Below are 18,234 nucleotides of genomic sequence, written 5' to 3'. Positions count from 1 at the left end.
CTGTGCACTCAAGCCTTCTTTTTACAGCCTATGGCTCGAGGAAACTGTGCGTGTGGTCTGACCTATTTAATTGGCCAGCGGTAGGGCCCATATTCCTACAGATACCTTGTAACGGGAGATTCCTTCAAAACGACTGGAAGGTTGGGTGACCAGGGCCATCTGGGACTGCCTCCTGGAGGAATTCAGGCATGTGAAGGCTACCTGTGTCCTGCGTAACATCATGAGGATGGACACGCGGACCAGCAGGGGATCTGCAACTCGCCGCCGTGGACCAGAGGAGATGGTCTGCTGCTCTGCAGGATGTTCCAATGCATCATGGGAGGCAATCTGTGCAGGAGATCTTCACCTCCTACTTCTTCGAAGAGGGTGCTGTTCCCTGGCAACACCATAGACTACACTATGCACAACCAAAGGCTCTTTTAAGAGCCATTCACATTGAAATAAGAGTATTCTTCCATTTACTTAACTATGTCAACTGCAGTTATTCAACTCCCAGTTTCTCTCCCTTTGATGCTCTAACCACTAGGCTACCTGCCACCCCATTATTAAAGAGATGCTTTACATTGAAATACAGATAGAGATGCAGTAGTCCCAGAGTTAATGATCCAAGGTCAGTTTTGCATTTCACCTCCTGATGACTACGATGACTGACAGTGTTAGAATATATATATATATTTTTTTTAAAGACTTAAGGCTTAAAAACGCTCTCTATCCATCTGTCTCTCGTCTGCAGGTATGTTTTGATGTGAGAGATGATGCCAACCCCCAGTCCCATCATCGCCACCTCACCCTCTCTTAAGATAACCTTTGGGCCGACTGGGAGCCCAAGGCTGGTTAGGAGACACCGCTAGAGACACTGCAATTGTGATGAACTGAGAGAATATTAGGGTAGCACTGTGATTCATTAATCATATGCTGTCTTTCCAGCTCCTCCTCTTTTACCTCTTTCCCTTTTCTGTCTCTCCCCACCTCCTCTTTCTTCCTCTGTTTTTATAATGCACAACAGATGTGCATTGAAGTACAGATTGAACTTGTAATTATAATATAATATTACAATTATAATATTTATAATGCATGTATTGTATATTTACAACACTTGGATAATGAACTTCTTTCAATAAAGCATTTCGCATTCTCTACTGGTCACAAAAGCTCTGACGAAGGCCGTTACGTAAAGCTTATTAAAGATCATTGATACTATCAAGAGCAGTTTGCGGTTTCCTTTTTCCTGCATTCTCTACTGGTTGAAATCAAATCTCTCATTTGATTAAATACTATACCTACATTTGTTTTGTACACTGCTGCTACTCACTGTTTATTATCTATGCATAGTCACTTTACAAATGCCCCCGACTAACCTTTTTCTTTTTACCTTTATTTAACTAGGCAAGTCAGTTAAGAACAAATTCTTATTTTCAATGACAGCCTAGGAACATTTACATTTACATTTAAGTCATTTAGCAGACGCTCTTATCCACAGCGACTTACAAATTGGTGCATTCACCTTATGATATCCAGTGGAACAACCACTTTACAATAGTGCATCTAAATCTTTTAAGGGGGGGGGGGGGTTAGAAGGATTACTTTATCCTATCCTAGGTATTCCTTAAAGAGGTGGGGTTTCAGGTGTCTCCGGAAGGTGGTGATTGACTCCGCTGTCCTGGCGTCGTGAGGGAGCTTGTTCCACCATTGGGGTGCCAGAGCAGCGAACAGTTTTGACTGGGCTGAGCGGGAACTGTGCTTCCTCAGAGGTAGGGAGGCGAGCAGGCCAGAGGTGGATGAACGGAGTGCCCTTGTTTGGGTGTAGGGCCTGATCAGAGCCTGAAGGTACAGAGGTGCCGTTCCCCTCACAGCTCCGTAGGCAAGCACCATGGTCTTGTAGCGGATGCGAGCTTCGACTGGAAGGTTAACAGTAGGTTAACTGCCTTGTTCAGGGGCAGAATGACAGATTTCTACCTTGTCAGCTCGGGGATTCGATCTTGCAACCTTTCGGTTACTAGTCCAACGCTCTAACCACTAGGCTACCCAGCACATTGACTCGGTACCCCCTGTATATAGCATTGTTACTGTTGTGTAATTTTCTTGTGTTATTTTTTTATCTTTTATTTTTTTTACTTTAGTTTATTTAGTAAATATTTTCTTAACTCTATTTCTTGAACTGCATTGTTGATATTTATTTATTTTACCTTTATTTAACTAGGCAAGTCAGTTAAGAACAAATTCTTATTTTCACGGTAAGGTCTACAGTGTAGACTCTACACCTGTTGTATTCGGCGCATGTGACAAATATAGTTGAATTTATCAGATCAATGCAAATGAAGGAAATGAGATGTTGAGATTAACCGGTTTTCGAGTATTTTCATGATACATAGGAAGTGTAGTGTACTGTTTTTTTTCAATTGTATTTCTCTATATATGAATTATTGCATAGTTACAATGTGTAACCATTGATGTCCCAGGACCAGGATTAGTAAATGTTGTTGAAGTGTATAATTGTAAAACATACAGGCAGACACAGCATCATTCAAAGACTGGAATTTGATACTCCTGGTATTGGATATGACTGAAAAAGAATCTCAAAGACATTCATACCTGAAATGCACCTTTATTTGCCAAGGTAGAGTACATGATTGGTGAATATATTAAAATGTACAGGCAACATGTAATAACTACATGTATATACGACATGCATTCTTGGCACAAAGTTATATTATATTCTACTCAGTCCATAGGCTTCATTGTTGTCATTCAGGCTGGTTTGAAGTTGATAAACAGGCTATGATAGCTGAGGTTCATAGCTAGGTTCTGAACTAATATGTATACCAAACGTTTGGGTCCATACAGAGATCGGCTAGATAGATAGCTACACATCCAACGGCATACATGTATTTCTATCCTCCACTCATGTCACAACACCTATAAAGCTAACCAGCTCTGCTGGCTAATGTTAACTAGTCAGCTAGCTTGCTAAACAGCGATTTTCGTAAATTAACATTATGAAGAAACAAATATGCTTAATCGTTTGTCTCTACATTTAACTAAGATATTCCTCGCAACTGTATATATATATTTTTTTATTTATATTTTTTTTAACATGATTTGTTATGATGTTATAATCACCTACATTTGCATCCGTCCTAGTATTTTTGTCCGCCATGTTTGATGAAGAAAGTCTCCAATCTTGGGTCGCATAGCGTCAAAGTCGTCATGGAAACCACTCGATATGATTGGTCAATGCCCAGCGGTCGCCGCGGGTGATTTGCATGTCATTGGGAAACGTTTTACCTTTTTTTCGCCACTTCCGCGCCGCTCAACGGTCCGTCGTCATCTCCGCGTATCTCCGCGTTCCTTCAATTGAAAAATGAATGGGAAGTAGTGTTTCACCGCGCGGCACCGCGTGAAATAGTGTATACTAGGGTAGTTTGTGTCGCTTCCTGGTTTCTGCTGGCCACATAGTGACAGTCGGTGTGTCAGAAGAATAGCAGTTCACTCTCGGAAGAGAAGGTAAGGGGTATTTCCTTTATCATATTGGAAATTTAAATTGCGGTTGAAACGGCTGGCTACTTTTCAGTGCAATAAACGAGATGTCGACACAACCGAGAAATGTTTGTCTTGAGTTGTGAGAATAGATATGTAGGCTAACTACGGGGTTATGTCTGGAAGGGAACGGAATCGGCTACGGAGATCTACTCAAAGTCCACCGCGGCAGGTGTGAGTGCGTATCTTATCGCACTGCGGGTCGCCTACTGCCTATGTCCGCGCGTAAAGCATGTTTTAATTCGGTCAAAATCTACCACAAATACAAAGGAGTAACACTTGGACTATCCTGTAAATGTACTGTATAAAGTAGTGCGGTTAATAAATAGAAGCGGTCAGCATATAGAAAGTAGGAAAGAAGTTTGAGGGAGATTCCGTTCACTGAAAGCGCCACACTCACACACGCGTGACCTCGAATAAATAGAGAATTAAATTAATGTGACCCTCTATTGCCCTTTCTACCACAATATATACTTGTCCTTATTCCAGAAAGCCCACCAGATTCTGAACGCGTTCAGACCCCTTCACGTTTCCCACATTTTATTACCTTACAGTGGTATTCTAAAATGTATTAAATATATGTTTCTCTCAATGAACGCACAATACCCCAATAATGACAATGCGAAAACAGGTTTTTAGACAAAACTGAAATATCTTATTTACATAAGTATACAGACCCTTTGCGATGAGACTCGAAATTGAGCTCCGTTGACATGTTTCTGTCTATATAAGGTCCCACAGTTGACAGAGCATGTCAGAGCAAAATCCAAGCCATGAGGTCGAAGGAACTGTCTGTAGAGATCCGAGAGAGGATTGTGTGGAAGCACAGATCTCGGGAAGGGTACCAAAACATTTATTAGGGACCTTCGAAGCTGCAGAACACAGTGGCCTCCATCAGTCTTAAATGGAAGAAGTTTTGAACCACCAAGACTCTTCCTAGATCTGGCCGCCCGGCCAAACTGAGCAATCAGGGGAGAAGGGTCTTGGTCAGGGAGGAGACCAAGAACCTGATGGTCACTCTCAGAGTTCCTCTGTGGAGATCGGAGAACCTTCCAGAAGGAAAAACATCTCTGCAGCACTCCACCAATCAGGCCTTTATGGTAGAGTGGCCAGACGGAAGCCACTCCTCAGTAGAAGACACATGACAGCCCGCTTGGAGTTTGCCAAAAGGCACCTAAAAGACCCAAGAAGACTTGAGGTTGTAATCGTTGTCAAAGGTGCTTCAACAAAGTACTGAGTAAAGGGTCTGAATACTTATGTAAATTAGATTTAATTTTAAAAAATACATAAATTAGCAATAAAAAAATATACTGTTTTTGCTTTGTTATTATGGGGTATTGTGTGTACATTTCAGGTGGGGGGGGAAAAAAACGATTTAATACATTTTAGAACAAGGCTGTAATGTAACAAAATGTAGAAAAAGTCAAGGGATCTGAATACTTTCTGAATGTAGTGTAATGTATTCAAAGCCAACAGGATGTTCCATTCCCCTAAAAATAAACTAAAAGGATCCACACACACACACACACACACACACACACACACACACACACACACACTGTCAGGCATGAGTAGGCCAGCATGCAGTACAGTGTATTCTCAGAGGGACTGATTAACTTTGTTTCAGATGCACCTGTTGCGTGCTTGTTGATATGTGTGTGTGTGGTGTGTGTGTGTGTGTGTGTGTGTGTGTGTGTGTGTGTGTGTGTGTGTGTGTGTGTGTGCATGGCATTTGGCAACCCGGGATTGATTGAAACATAAAAAACATATATATTTTTTAAATGTATTACTCTTATTTTACCATGTAAGTTGACTGAGAACACATTCTCATTTACAGCAACAACCTGGGGAATAGTTACAGGGGAGAGGGGGGGAATGAATGAGCCAATTGTAAACTGGGGATGATTAGGTAACCGTGATGGTATGAGGGACAGCTTGGGAATTTAGCCAGGACACAGGGGTTAACACCCCTACGATAAGTACCAAGTAGTACTTTAGTGACCACAGAGAGTCAGGACACCACCATCTGAAAGACTGCCTGTATAGGGTGCTAAGTCCCCAATCACTTCCCTGGGGCATTAGTATTATATATATATATATATATTTCAGACCAGAGTTAAGGGTTCCTCCTACTGGAGCAACACCACTTCCAGCAGCATCTGGTCTCCCATCCAGGGACTGACCAGGACCAACCCTGCTCAGCTTCAGAGGCAAGCCAGCAGTGGTACGCTGTGATAATTATTGGTGTTCTGTGCAGCATGATGAGAAATCAAAACATAATAGTAAATATGCAGGAATAATTATTTCCCTAGAGCAGTAAATATATATATATATATATATATATTTAAAATGCACCCAGAAAAATGAAACAAGGTGTTTGAACCACATTCTGGCATAAAGAGAACCTCCAAGTGTGACACAGGCCTACATTCAATGTATATACATGCATACCATTTGCTATATAGGAGCTAAAATATTTGTATAATTTAATTATAGGTCACCTTTTTTTCTTTATTTATTCCAGGCTTTATAAAAAATGTTTTTAAATAAAATATTTGCCTAACGGAAATACACGATAGACACAAACATTTCAGTTTCCTGTCATTGCCTTCCGTTAGTCCTCCCTGTGGCGCAGTTGGTAGAGCAGCATGGTGTGTGCAATGCCAGGGTTATGGGTTTGATTCCCACGGGGGACCAGTACAAAAAAAATGCATGAAATGAAATGTATGCATTCACTACTGTAAGTTGCTCTGGATAAGAGTGTCTGCTAAATGACTAAAATGTAAATGTATTGCTCAGCTGCTTAATGCCACAGTACAGAGTATTCAGACCCGTTGAGCTTTTTCCAGATTTTGTTACGTTATAACTTTAATCTAAAATGGATTAAAAAAAAAATATTTAAAAATAAATCCTGATCAATACCCCAAAAATGACAAAAACACTTTTTCAGAAATGTTTGCAAGCAAATGTAAAAAAAAAACTGAAATACCACGTTTACATAAGTATTCAGACCCTTTACTCAGTACTTTGTTGAAGCATCTCTTGGCAGCGATTTACAGCCTCGTCTTCTTGGTTATGACACTACAAGCTTGGCACATCTATATTTGAGGGGTTTCTCAGATTCTTCTCTGCAGATCCTCTCAAGCCACTCCAGTGTTGTCTTGGATGTGTGCATAGAGTCGCCCCAGTCTGAGGTCCTGAGTGCTCTGGAGAGCAGGTTTTCATCAAGGATCTCTCTGTACTTTGCTTCATTCATCTTTCCCTTGATTCTGACTAGTCACCCAGTTCCTACCGTTGGAGAAACATCCCCACAGCATGATGCTGCCACCACCATGCTTCACCGTAGGGATGGTGCCAGGTTTCCGCCAGACGTGACGCTTGGCATTCAGGACCAAGAGTTGAATCTTGGTTTCATCAGACCAGAGAATCTTGTTTCTCATGGTCTGAGAGTCCTTTAGGTGCCTTTTGGCAAACACCAAGCGGGCTGTCCTGTGCTTTTTACTGAGGAGTGGCTTCCGTCTGGCCACTCTACCATAAAGGCCTGATTGGTGGAGTGCTGCAGAGATAGTTTTCCTTCTGGAAGGTTCTCCAATCTCTACAGAGGAACTCTGGAGCTCTGTCAGAGTGACCATCAGGTTCTTGGTCACCTCCCTAAGCAAGGCCCTTCTCCCCCGATTGCTCAGTTTAGCCAGGCAGCCAGCTCTAGAAAGAGCCTTGGTGGTTCCAAACTTCTTCCATTTAAGACTGATGGAGGCCAATGTGTTTTTGGGGACCTTCAATACTGCATAAATGTTTTGGTACCCTTCCCCAGATCTGTGCCTCGACACAATCCTGTCTCGGAGCTCTACGGACAATTCCTTCGACCTCATGGCTTGGTTTATGCTCTGACATGCACTGTCAACTGTGGGACCTTATATAGACAGTTGTGTGCCTTTCCAAATCATGTCCAATCAATTGAATTTACCACAGGTGGACTCCAATCAAGTTGTAGAAACATCTCAAGGATGATCAATGGAAACAGGATGCACCTGAGCTCAATTTTGAGTACATTTTAATAAATGTTCAAACATTTCTAAAAATCTATTTTCGCTTTGTCATTAAGGGGTATTGTAACAATGTAGACAAAGTCAAGGGGTCTGAATACTTTCCGAAGGCCGTGCTCTATAAAGGAGGGTAAAGGATTTATTTATCTAGTGGAGAGAGAGAGAGAGAGAGAGAGAGAGAGAGAGGAGAGAGAGAGAGAGAGAGAGAGAGAGAGAGAGAGAGAGAACTTCTACTGAATGTACCATTATCAGATCACTTCATAGCTGATATCACAACCTACCAAAGGGCAAAGTGCCTGGGGTTGTTTTCAATCAGATGAATCACCTTTATATAGTAGCATTATGACAACATGCTTCTATTGTATTCTATTCCACTTCATTTTATTCCACTATTTTCTGTTCTATTCTCCTCTCCAGTCCGAGTGGGTCCAGTCAGTATTCGATGGCAGAGTGGAGGGAGTGGGCGGGTCCAAGATGAGTGCTGACACGCTATTGGAGGAGACACTGATCAAGCGGTCTCAGCAGAAGAGGTTAACGTCGCCGCTGAACTACAAGGAGAGAGTGTTCGTTCTCACCAAGACAAAGCTCACGTACTATGAGTTCAGAGCAGAGGTGAGACTGTACAGACACATACCGTTCCCTGTACGATGGAGGCATGGTTGTCTATGGACTGGTCCCATATCCTTTATGTCTCCTGTTAGTTATACTAGTAACTCCACCATGTACCGTTAGTCAATCTAGTTTATTTCCTGTTACTTTTCTACATTCATAGTGTTTAAAAAAAAAAATGAACACCCATTTGATAACTTGTGTGAATGTTACCAGATGTGGCTGTACACACACCTCACCGTGTTTTGTCCTTCTGTTCGTTGTTCACAGAAGAAGTTTAAGAAGGGTTCCATCGACCTGCAGAAAGTCAGGTGTGTGGAGAACGTGAAGATTGACGGAGTCATACCATGTCAGAACAAATACCCCTTCCAGGTAGGTGTGGTGTTACAGCCAACCCTCTCTACTAGGTGGTGTGTTAGTGTACAGTGTTAATGGTGCCCCCCCCCCCCCCCCCTCTCTACTAGGTGGTGTGTTAGTGTACAGTGTTAATGGTGCCCCCCCCCCCCCCTCTACTAGGTGGTGTGTTAGTGTACAGTGTTAATGGTGCCCCCCCCCCCCTCTCTACTAGGTGGTGTGTTAGTGTACAGTGTTAATGGTGTCCCCCCCCCCCTCTCTACTAGGTGGTGTGTTAGTGTACAGTGTTAATGGTGGCCTCCCCCCCCCCCCCCTCTCTACTAGGTGGTGTGTTAGTGTACAGTGTTAATGGTGCCCCCCCCCCCCTCTACTAGGTGGTGTGTTAGTGTACAGTGTTAATGGTACCCCCCCCCCCCCTCCCCCCTCTACTAGGTGGTGTGTTAGTGTACAGTGTTAATGGTACCCCCTCCCCCCTCTACTAGGTGGTGTGTTAGTGTACAGTGTTAATGGTGCCCCCTCTACTAGGTGGTGTGTTAGTGTACAGTGTTAATGGTACCCCCCCCCCTCTCTTCCCCCCCCCCCCACTCTCTACTAGGTGGTGTATGACACAAGCACTCTCTATGTATTTGCTCCCAGCTATGAGAGTAGGAGGGTCTGGGTCCAAAACATTAAGGAAGGTCAGTGACTAGCCATTGTTTTACATCATCTAGTTATTGTATCTTATGCTACACTACGCTACGCTACGCTGTAAACTCTGTATCTGTTGTTGTCCCAGCATACAGATGTAGAATCTTAATTTGAGCCAGTTTGCTGCAACAGGAAAATAATGTGGGTTATCATTAATCGACATTGTTTTTGTAGGGGTTTATACATTTTTTTTTGTTAAGGCAAAGCATGTCTGCATTTTTAAAAGGAAATCACAACGTTTTTAGAAGCTTTTTTAAAAAACATTTTTTTAAACCTGGAATACTATAAAAGTTGTGCTGTGCAGGAAAATTGTCAGCAACTAAAGAGTGATCAAATTAAGATCCTACATCTGTAGGTATGTTGTTTTATCAGGTTATCTGATTGACCAGATATTTTCCTCTCTTGTGTGTTGATGTTGGTTGGTGTATTCCAGAGATAAGGAACAACTCCGTGATCGTTGCTAAGTTCCATCCTCAGTTCTGGATGGAGGGCGTGTGGCTGTGCTGTCGTCAGGCAGAGAAACTGGCCCCGGGCTGTGAGGAATACAACATGTTTGGAGACCGTAGGATCTATCCCCTATCTATCCCATATCTATCCCCTGTCTGTCTGTCTGTCTGTCTGTCTGTCTGTCTGTCTGTCTGTCTGTCTGTCTGTCTGTCTGTCTGTCTGTCTGTCTGTCTGTCTGTCTGTCTGTCTGTCTGTCTGTCTGTCTGTCTGTCTGTCTGTCTGTCTTCTTATTGCCAGAAGTATGTGGACACCCCTTTCAAATTAGTGGCTTCGGCTATTTCAGTCGCACCCGTTGCTGACAGGAGTATAAAATCGAACACACAGCCATGCAATCTCCATAGCCAAACATTGGCAGTAGCATACAGCATACAGTGACGTTCTAGACGATTCTGTGCCAACTTTGTGGCAACAGTTTGGAGAACGCCCTTTCCTGTTTCAGCATGACAATGCCCCCCGTGCACAAAGCGAGGTCCATACTAGAAATGGTTTGTCAAGATCAGTGTTTCAGAACTTGACTGGCCTTCACAGAGCCCTGACCTCAACCTCATCGAACACCTTGCATAACACTTTACTATATTTCCACACAGCAGGCCAGGTACTTCTATGCGTGCTCAGGTGAGCGCGAGCGCTCCCTCAACGTTATCAGGACGTTCGTCGTAGGAAGGAGACCAAGGCGCGGCGTGGGTATCGTTCCACATCTTTTATTTTAATGTGAAAACTTCGCAAGACAAACAATAAACTATAAACAAAACACAAACCGTGACTAAAGCGGTGCAACATGCACTAACTCAAAATAATCTCCCGCAAACACAGGTGGGAAAAACAACTACTTAAATATGATCCCCAATTAGAGACAACGATGACCAGCTGCCTCTAATTGGGAATCATACAAAAAAAAAACATAGAAAAAAGAAACTAGAACCAAACAACATAGAACTAAATAAACTAGATAAACCCCCCCAGTCACACCCTGACCTACTCTACCATAGAAAATAACAGCTCTCTATGGTCAGGACGTGACACACGTTCATTGCTCACATGGATCACTTCAAACAAAAGACTGGAAAAAATGGAAGCCTCTTAGTAAATGATAGTTAGGAAATAAACCAAAACTTGTTTCTCACAGGTGTAACAGGTTGTGAACTCTGCAAACAACGTTTCCGGTCCGAAGATTGAGAACAGTGAATGACCTGTATTTAATACACGCATCAACCGAAATTGATATAACCAAAGGTTTGGGGATTAACGATACATTTACTACTGGTGACATATGTGTAATGATGGGGAATTGATCAAATGAAAAAAAATCTAACAGTGAACAAGTCACACAATGAAATAATGAATGCGCAAGAATCGGCGGGAAACAGCTGAGCCATTCTGGTGTTACGGCTGTCGAAAGGAGGGAACCAAAGCGCAGCGTGGTGAGTGTTCATGATAATATTTTAATAATACGAAACGCTTTAACAAAAGAAACAAAACGAAAGCCAACAGTTCTTTCAGGTCACATAGTACAAAACAGAAAACGACTACCCACAAAAACCAGGTGGGAAAGGGCTGCCTAAGTATGGCTCCCAATCAGAGACAACGATAGACAGCTGCCTCTGATTGGAAACCATACCCGGCCAAAACATAGAAATGAAATACATAGAATGCCCACCCCATGTCACACCCTGACCTAACTAAACAGAGAAAAACGTCTCTCTCAGGTCAGGGCGTGACAGTACCCCCCCCCCCCCCAAAGACATCTGGAGAGAGACTTGCTTATATATTTGCCACACACACACACCACCTCTTCTTGTCTCAACATTTAACAAAATATATATTTAGGTGCTTTTCCTTGACAGCCGCAACTCAATAATCAGCTAGGCCTATTGCCACGTTGGCGGCATCAAATTGTGGGCTTCCCAAATAATGCAAAATCCTACGAGCTTGTGATTTTTGAAACAAGCCACAGCAACAACAAAAAAAAATCAAATAAGCTCATGATCCTCAATTCTGGTGAATTGGTGTTATCCCAGGTGCACTGTTTAGAATGGTGTTTTTCCTGTAAAAGAAATGTCATTTTTATTGGCTGCTTCTTTACATAAATGTTATGTTTTAATGAGTTACCATAATGTAAATGTGATCTCTGTCATTCTGATGACCGTGGGTGGACGCCCTGTCATTCTGATGACCGTGGGTGGACGCCCTGTCATTCTGATGACCGTGGGTGGACGCCCTGTCATTCTGATGACCGTGGGTGGACGCCCTGTCATTCTGATGACCGTGGGTGGACGCCCTGTCATTCTGATGACCGTGGGTGGACGCCCTGTCATTCTGATGACCGTGGGTGGACGCTGTAATCAGGTTACACACCCAATGCATATGGGTCCGGTCAATTTCTCAAATGGGCGGAAAATTTAAAAATCTTCCCATGTTGTCAGACGCCACATTTTCCTGGAAACACTTGAGATATACAGTACGAGTCAAAAGTTTGGACACACATACTCATTCAAGGGTTGTTCTTTATTTTTTAAAAACTATTTTCTACTTTGTAGAATAATAGTGAAGACATCAAAACTATGAAGTAACACATCATGTAAACTCATCAAAAAAAAGAAACGGCCCTTTTTCAGGACTTTGTCTTTCAAAGATAATTTGTAAAAATCCTAATTACTTCACAGATCTTCATTGTAAAGAGTTTAAACACTGTTTCCCCATTGCTTGTTCAATGAACCATAAACAATTAATGAACATGCACCTGTGGAACGGTCGTTAAGACACTAACAGCTTACAGACGGTAGGCAATTAAGGTCACAGTTATGAAAACTTAGGACACTAAAGAGGCCTTTCTACTGACTCTGGTAAAACACCAAAAGAAAGATTCCCAGGGTCCCTGCTCATCTGCGTGAACGTGCCTTAGGCATGCTGCAAGGAGGCATGCGGACTACAGATGGGGCCAGGGCAATAAATTGCAATGTCCGTACTGTGAGACGCCTAAGACAGCGCTACAGTTGTAAGGCAGGTCATCACCAGACATCACCGGCAACAACGTCACCTATGGGCACAAACCCACCATCGCTGGACCAGACAGGACTGGCAAAAAGTGCTCTTCACTGACGAGTCGCAGTTTTGTCTCACCAGGGGTGATGGTCGGATTCGCGTTTATTGTCGAAGGAATGAGCGTTACAACGAGGCCTGTACTCTGGAGCGGGATCGATTTGGAGGTGGAGGGTCCATCATGGTCTGAGGCGGTGTGTCACAGCATCATCGGACTGAGCTTGTTGTCATTGCAGGCAATCTCAATGCTGTGTGTTACAGGGAAGACATCCTCCTCCCTCATGTGGTACCCTTCCTGCAGGCTCATCTTGACATGACCCTCCAGCATGACAATGCCACCAGCCATACTGCTCGTTCTGTGCGTGATTTCCTGCAAGACAGGAATGTCAGTGTTCTGCCATGGCCAGCGACGAGCCCGGATCTCAATCCCATTGAGCATGTCTGGGACCTGTAGGATCGGAGGGTGAGGGCTAGGGCCATTCCCCCATAAATGTCCGAGAACTTGCAGGTATCTTGGTGGAAGAGTCGGGTAGCATCTCACAGCAAGAACTGGCAAATCTGGTGCAGTCCATGAGGAGGAGATGCACTGCTGTACTTAATGCAGCTGGTGGCCACACCAGATACTGACTGTTACTTTTGATTTTGACCCCCCCTTTGTTCAGGGACACATTATTCCATTTCTGTTAGTCACATGCCTGTGGAACTTGTTCAGTTTATATCACAATTGAATCTGGTTATGTTCATACAAATATTTACAAATGTTACGTTTGCTGAAAATGAACGCAGTTGACAGTAAGAGGATGTTTCTTTTGCTGAGTTTAGTAACCAAAAAAGTGTTAAACAAATCCAAATATATTTGAGATTTTTCAAAGTAGCCACCCTTTGCCTTGTGACAGCTTTGTACACTCTTGGCATTCTCTCAACCAGCTTCACCTGGAATGCTTTTCCAACAGACTTGAAGGAGTTCCCACATATGCTGAGCACTTTTTGGCTGCTTTATTTCACTCTGCGATCCTACTCATCCCAAAACATCTCAATTAGGTTGAGGTCGGAGGATTGTGGAGGCCAGGTCATCTGATGCAACACTCCATCACTCTCCTTCTTGGTCAAATTGCCCTTACACAGCCTGGAGGTGTGTTGGTTCATTGTCCTGTTGAAAAACACATGATAGTCCCACTAAGTGCAAATCAGATGGGATGGTGTATCGCTGCAGAGCCATTATAGGTCGACCGATTTTATAATTCTTCAACGCCGATACTGATACCGATTTTATTGGAGGACCAAAAAAGCCGATTCTGATTTAATCGGCCTATTTTTATATATTTGTAATAATGACAATTACAACAATACTGAATGAACACTTTTATTTTAACTTAATATAATACATAAATAAAATCTATTTAGTCTCAAATAAATAATGAAACATGTTCAATTTGGTTTAAATAAGTAAAAGTGCAATATGTGCCTTGTGAAAAAGCTAACGTTTAAGTTCCTTGCTCAGAACATGAGAACATATGAAAGCTGGTGGTTCAATATTCCCAGTTAAGAAGTTTTAGGTTGTAGTTATTATAGGACTATTTCTCTCTGTAGCATTTGTATTTCATACACCTTTGACTATTGGATGTTCTAATAGGTACTTAAGTATTGCCAGCCTAATCTCGGGAGTTGATAGGCTTGAAGTCATAAACAGCGCTGTGCTTCAAACATTGCTAAGAACTGCTGGCAAATGCAGTAAAGTGCTGTTTGAATGAATACTTATGAGCCTGCTGCTACCTACCACCGCTCAGTCAGACTGCTCTATCAAATCAGACTTAATTATAATATAATAAACACAGAAATATGAGCCTTTGGTCATTAATATGGTCAAATCTGGACACTATCATTTCAAAAACAAAACGTTTATTCTTTCAGTGAAATACAGAACCGTTCCGTATTTTATCTAACGGGTGGCATCCCTAAGTCTAAATATTGTTGTTACATTGCACAACCTTCAATATTATGTCATAATTATGTACAATTCTGGCAAATTAGTTCACAGTTCGCAACGAGCCAGGTGGCCCAGACTGTTGCATATACCCTGACTCTGCTTGCACTGAATGCAAGAGAAGTGACACAATTTCCCTAGTTAATATTGCCTGCTAACATGAATTTCTTTTAAACAAATATGCAGGTTTAAAAAATATACTTCTGTGTATTGATTTTAAGAAAGGCACTGATGTTTATGATTAGGTACATTTGTGCAACGATTGTGCTTTTTTTGCAAATGCGCTTTTGTTAAATCACCCGTTTGGCGAAGTTGAAGTAGACTGTGATTCGATGATAAATTAACAGGCACCGCATTGATTATATGCAACGCAGGACAAGCTAGTTAACCTAGTAATATCATCAACCATGTGTAGTTAACTAGTGATTATGTGAAGATTTATTTTTTAATTATTTTTTATATAAGATACGTTTAATGCTAACTAGCAACTTACCTTGGCTCCTTGCAGCCACAAAGTCCTTTTGACGCTGCACTTGCGTAACAGGTGGTCAGCCTGCCATGTAGTCTCCTCGTGGATTGCAATGTAATCGGCGTCCAAAAAGGCCGATTACCGTTTTTATGAAAACTTGAAATCGGCCATGCAAGTGCAGTGATGTCATGATAATAGCAAGAGCAGTGAGCAGGTTTCTTCTTCTCTTAAAATACTGAAAGAAATCATATTTCTGCTGTTACTGAGTCAAAATGTACATATGTATCATTTTACTGCAAGAAATGCTTAATTCTTCCAGGAGTTAATATTATATTAGACTATGTGAGAGGTTATAGACTTAGTCAGTGTCCGTAGTTCAGTTAGGCTACTATTCCATTTAACCCATCTGAACAGTACAGTTCCTTCGATGTGCCATGTTGAAGTCCTCGTCTTGTGACTGTCAACTAGACTACTGTTCTGGACCTCTCTTCTATAACATTAGACTACTGTTCTATATCATTAGACTACTGTCATCATAGCAACACCCACCCGTATGTAGCACACGCTCCAGCAGGTATATCTCACTGGTCATCCCTAAAGCCAAGACCTCCTTTGGTCGCCTTTCCTTCCAGTTCTCTGCTGCCAATGACAGGAACGAATTGCAAAAATCGCTTAAGTTGGAGACTCATATCTCCCTCACTAACTTTAAGCATCAGCTGTCAGAGCAGCTAACCGATCGCTGCAGCTTTACACAGCCCATCTGTAAATAGCCCATCCAATCTACCTACCTCATCCCCCATATTGTTTTTATTAACTTTTTTGCTCTTTTGCACCCCAGTATTTCTACTTGCACATCTATCAGTGTTAGTTTGCTAAAATGTAATTACTTTGCTACTATGGCCTGTTTATTGCCTTACCTCCTTACGCCATTTGCACACACTGTACATAGACTTTTCTATTGTATTATTGACTGTATGTTTGTTTATTCCATGTGTAACTCTGTGTTGTTGTTTGTCACACTGCTTTGCTTTATCTTGGCCAGGTCGCAGTTGTAAATGAGAACTTGTTCTCAACTTGCCTACCTGGTTAAATAAAGGAGAGATATATATGTGGCACGGCATTCACTTTTTTCTGACCAAAAGCATTTGGGTTTTAGGGTTATGAGTCAACCTGCAGGGGTCGTAGGGTTATGAGTCAACCTGCAGGGGTCGTAGGGTTATGAGTCAACCTGCAGGGGTCGTAGGGTTATGAGTCAACCTGCAAGGGGTCGTAGGGTTATGAGTCAACCTGCATATCACATATACACACACTCATGAGGACATGTTCTCTGTTGCTGTTGACTTTGAATAATGAAAGAACAATTCTCTTCCTCTTTTCAGTTTCGAGGAAACTTCTTCCTCCCATACCTGGAGAGGAGGGCACAGGAAGGGTAAGAACACTGTTCGTCTAGTTCCTCAATCGCTCTCTCTCTATCTCTCTTTCTCTCTCACTCACTCACTCACTCACTCACTCGCTCACTCACTCACTCACTCACTCACTCACTCACTCACTCACACTCACTCACTCACTCACTCACTCACTCACTCACTCACTCACTCACTCACTCACTCACACAAACAAACCCTTCGGAGTCATCCCACCTCAAAAAGCACCAGAAAGAGATTTAAGGCACAGACCATCTCAGATAGATTTAAAATAGTTTCTGTAGTTACCATTCCTGAAACATTATTTTGTTAAAATAAAATTGAAGCCAATTGAGTGCAGCCAAACTGGCAAAAAAATGTTTTAATGTATTTATATGATTCATATAATCTTCAAAAAATATAGTGCCTAACATCCAATTTGGACCAGAATTATTTCTAACGATGAGTAAGGCATGAGGAATCAAATAAATGTATCAATCCCACCCAGGGACACCCCCCACACCCTACACCAATCCCACCCAGGGACACCCCCCACAACCTACACCAATCCCACCCAGGGACACCCCCCACACCCTACACCAATCCCACCCAGGGACACCCCCCAAACCCCACACCAATCCCACCCAGGGACACCCCCCACACCCTACACCAATCCCACACCAATCCCACCCCAACAACCAGTATACAGTATCAGTTCTCTGTCTGACAAGTAATGCACTGACTTCAATGGCTAATTTCTCTGAAAAAAAAACAAAAAAACATCAGCAGATTCAGATGGAATACATTACATAAGAGGAAGAAATAATACTCCAAGCAACAACTCCATACTACTGGTCAGACATAGAGAATTAATACTATAATACTGTATACTGGCTGTTGGGGTGGGATTGGCTTGGGTGGTGTGGTGGGGGGGGGGGTCCCTGGGTGGGATTGGCTTGGGGGGTGTGGTGGGGGGGGTCCCTGGGTGGGATTGGCTTGGGGGGTGTGGTGGGGGGGGGGGGGGTCCCTGGGTGGAATTGGCTTGGGTGGTGTGGTGGGGGGGGGGGGTCCCTGGGTGGGATTGGCTTGGGTGGTGTGGTGGGGGGGGGTCCCTGGGTGGGATTGGCTTGGGGGGGTGTGGTGGGGGGGGGGGGGGGGGTCCCTGGGTGGAATTGGCTTGGGTGGTGTGGTGGGGGGGGGGGTCCCTGGGTGGGATTGGCTTGGGTGGTGTGGTGGGGGGGGGTCCCTGGGTGGGATTGGCTTGGGGGGGTGTGGTGGGGGGGGGGGGGGTCCCTGGGTGGAATTGGCTTGGGTGGTGTGGTGGGGGGGGGGGGGGTCCCTGGGTGGGATTGGCTTGGGGGGTGTGGTGGGGGGGGTCCCTGGGTGGGATTGGCTTGGGGGGTGTGGTGGGGGGGGGGGGGTCCCTGGGTGGGATTGGCTTGGGTGGTGTGGTGGGTCCCTGGGTGGGATTGGCTTGGGTGGTGTGGTGGGGGGGGGGTCCCTGGGTGGGATTGGCTTGGGGGGTGTGGTGGGGGGGGGGGGGGGTCCCTGGGTGGGATTTGATACATTTTATTGGACGTCTTAATCATTGTTATGAGGACT

General features: G+C 43.5%; 1 protein-coding gene across 1 annotated transcript in view; it reads left to right on the top strand.

Moving 5' to 3' along the window:
- The first annotated feature begins 3,293 nt into the window (after positions 1–3,293).
- Positions 3,294–18,234, top strand: part of LOC106578163 (tyrosine-protein kinase Tec) — a 38,607-nt gene continuing 23,666 nt past the window's right edge. The window contains 6 exon segments of the mRNA XM_014156792.3: positions 3,294–3,504; positions 7,998–8,192; positions 8,460–8,561; positions 9,139–9,220; positions 9,664–9,792; positions 16,609–16,658. Of these exon segments, the coding sequence (XP_014012267.3) occupies positions 8,055–8,192; positions 8,460–8,561; positions 9,139–9,220; positions 9,664–9,792; positions 16,609–16,658 (501 nt within the window). The 5' untranslated portion in view covers positions 3,294–3,504; positions 7,998–8,054.

Source organism: Salmo salar, chromosome 18, assembly GCF_965601325.2.
Source record: "Salmo salar chromosome 18, fSalSal1, whole genome shotgun sequence".
Lineage (NCBI taxonomy): Eukaryota > Metazoa > Chordata > Actinopteri > Salmoniformes > Salmonidae > Salmo > Salmo salar.
The sequence above is the reverse complement of the archived record's forward strand: the minus strand, read 5'-3'. Positions and strand labels throughout refer to the sequence as shown.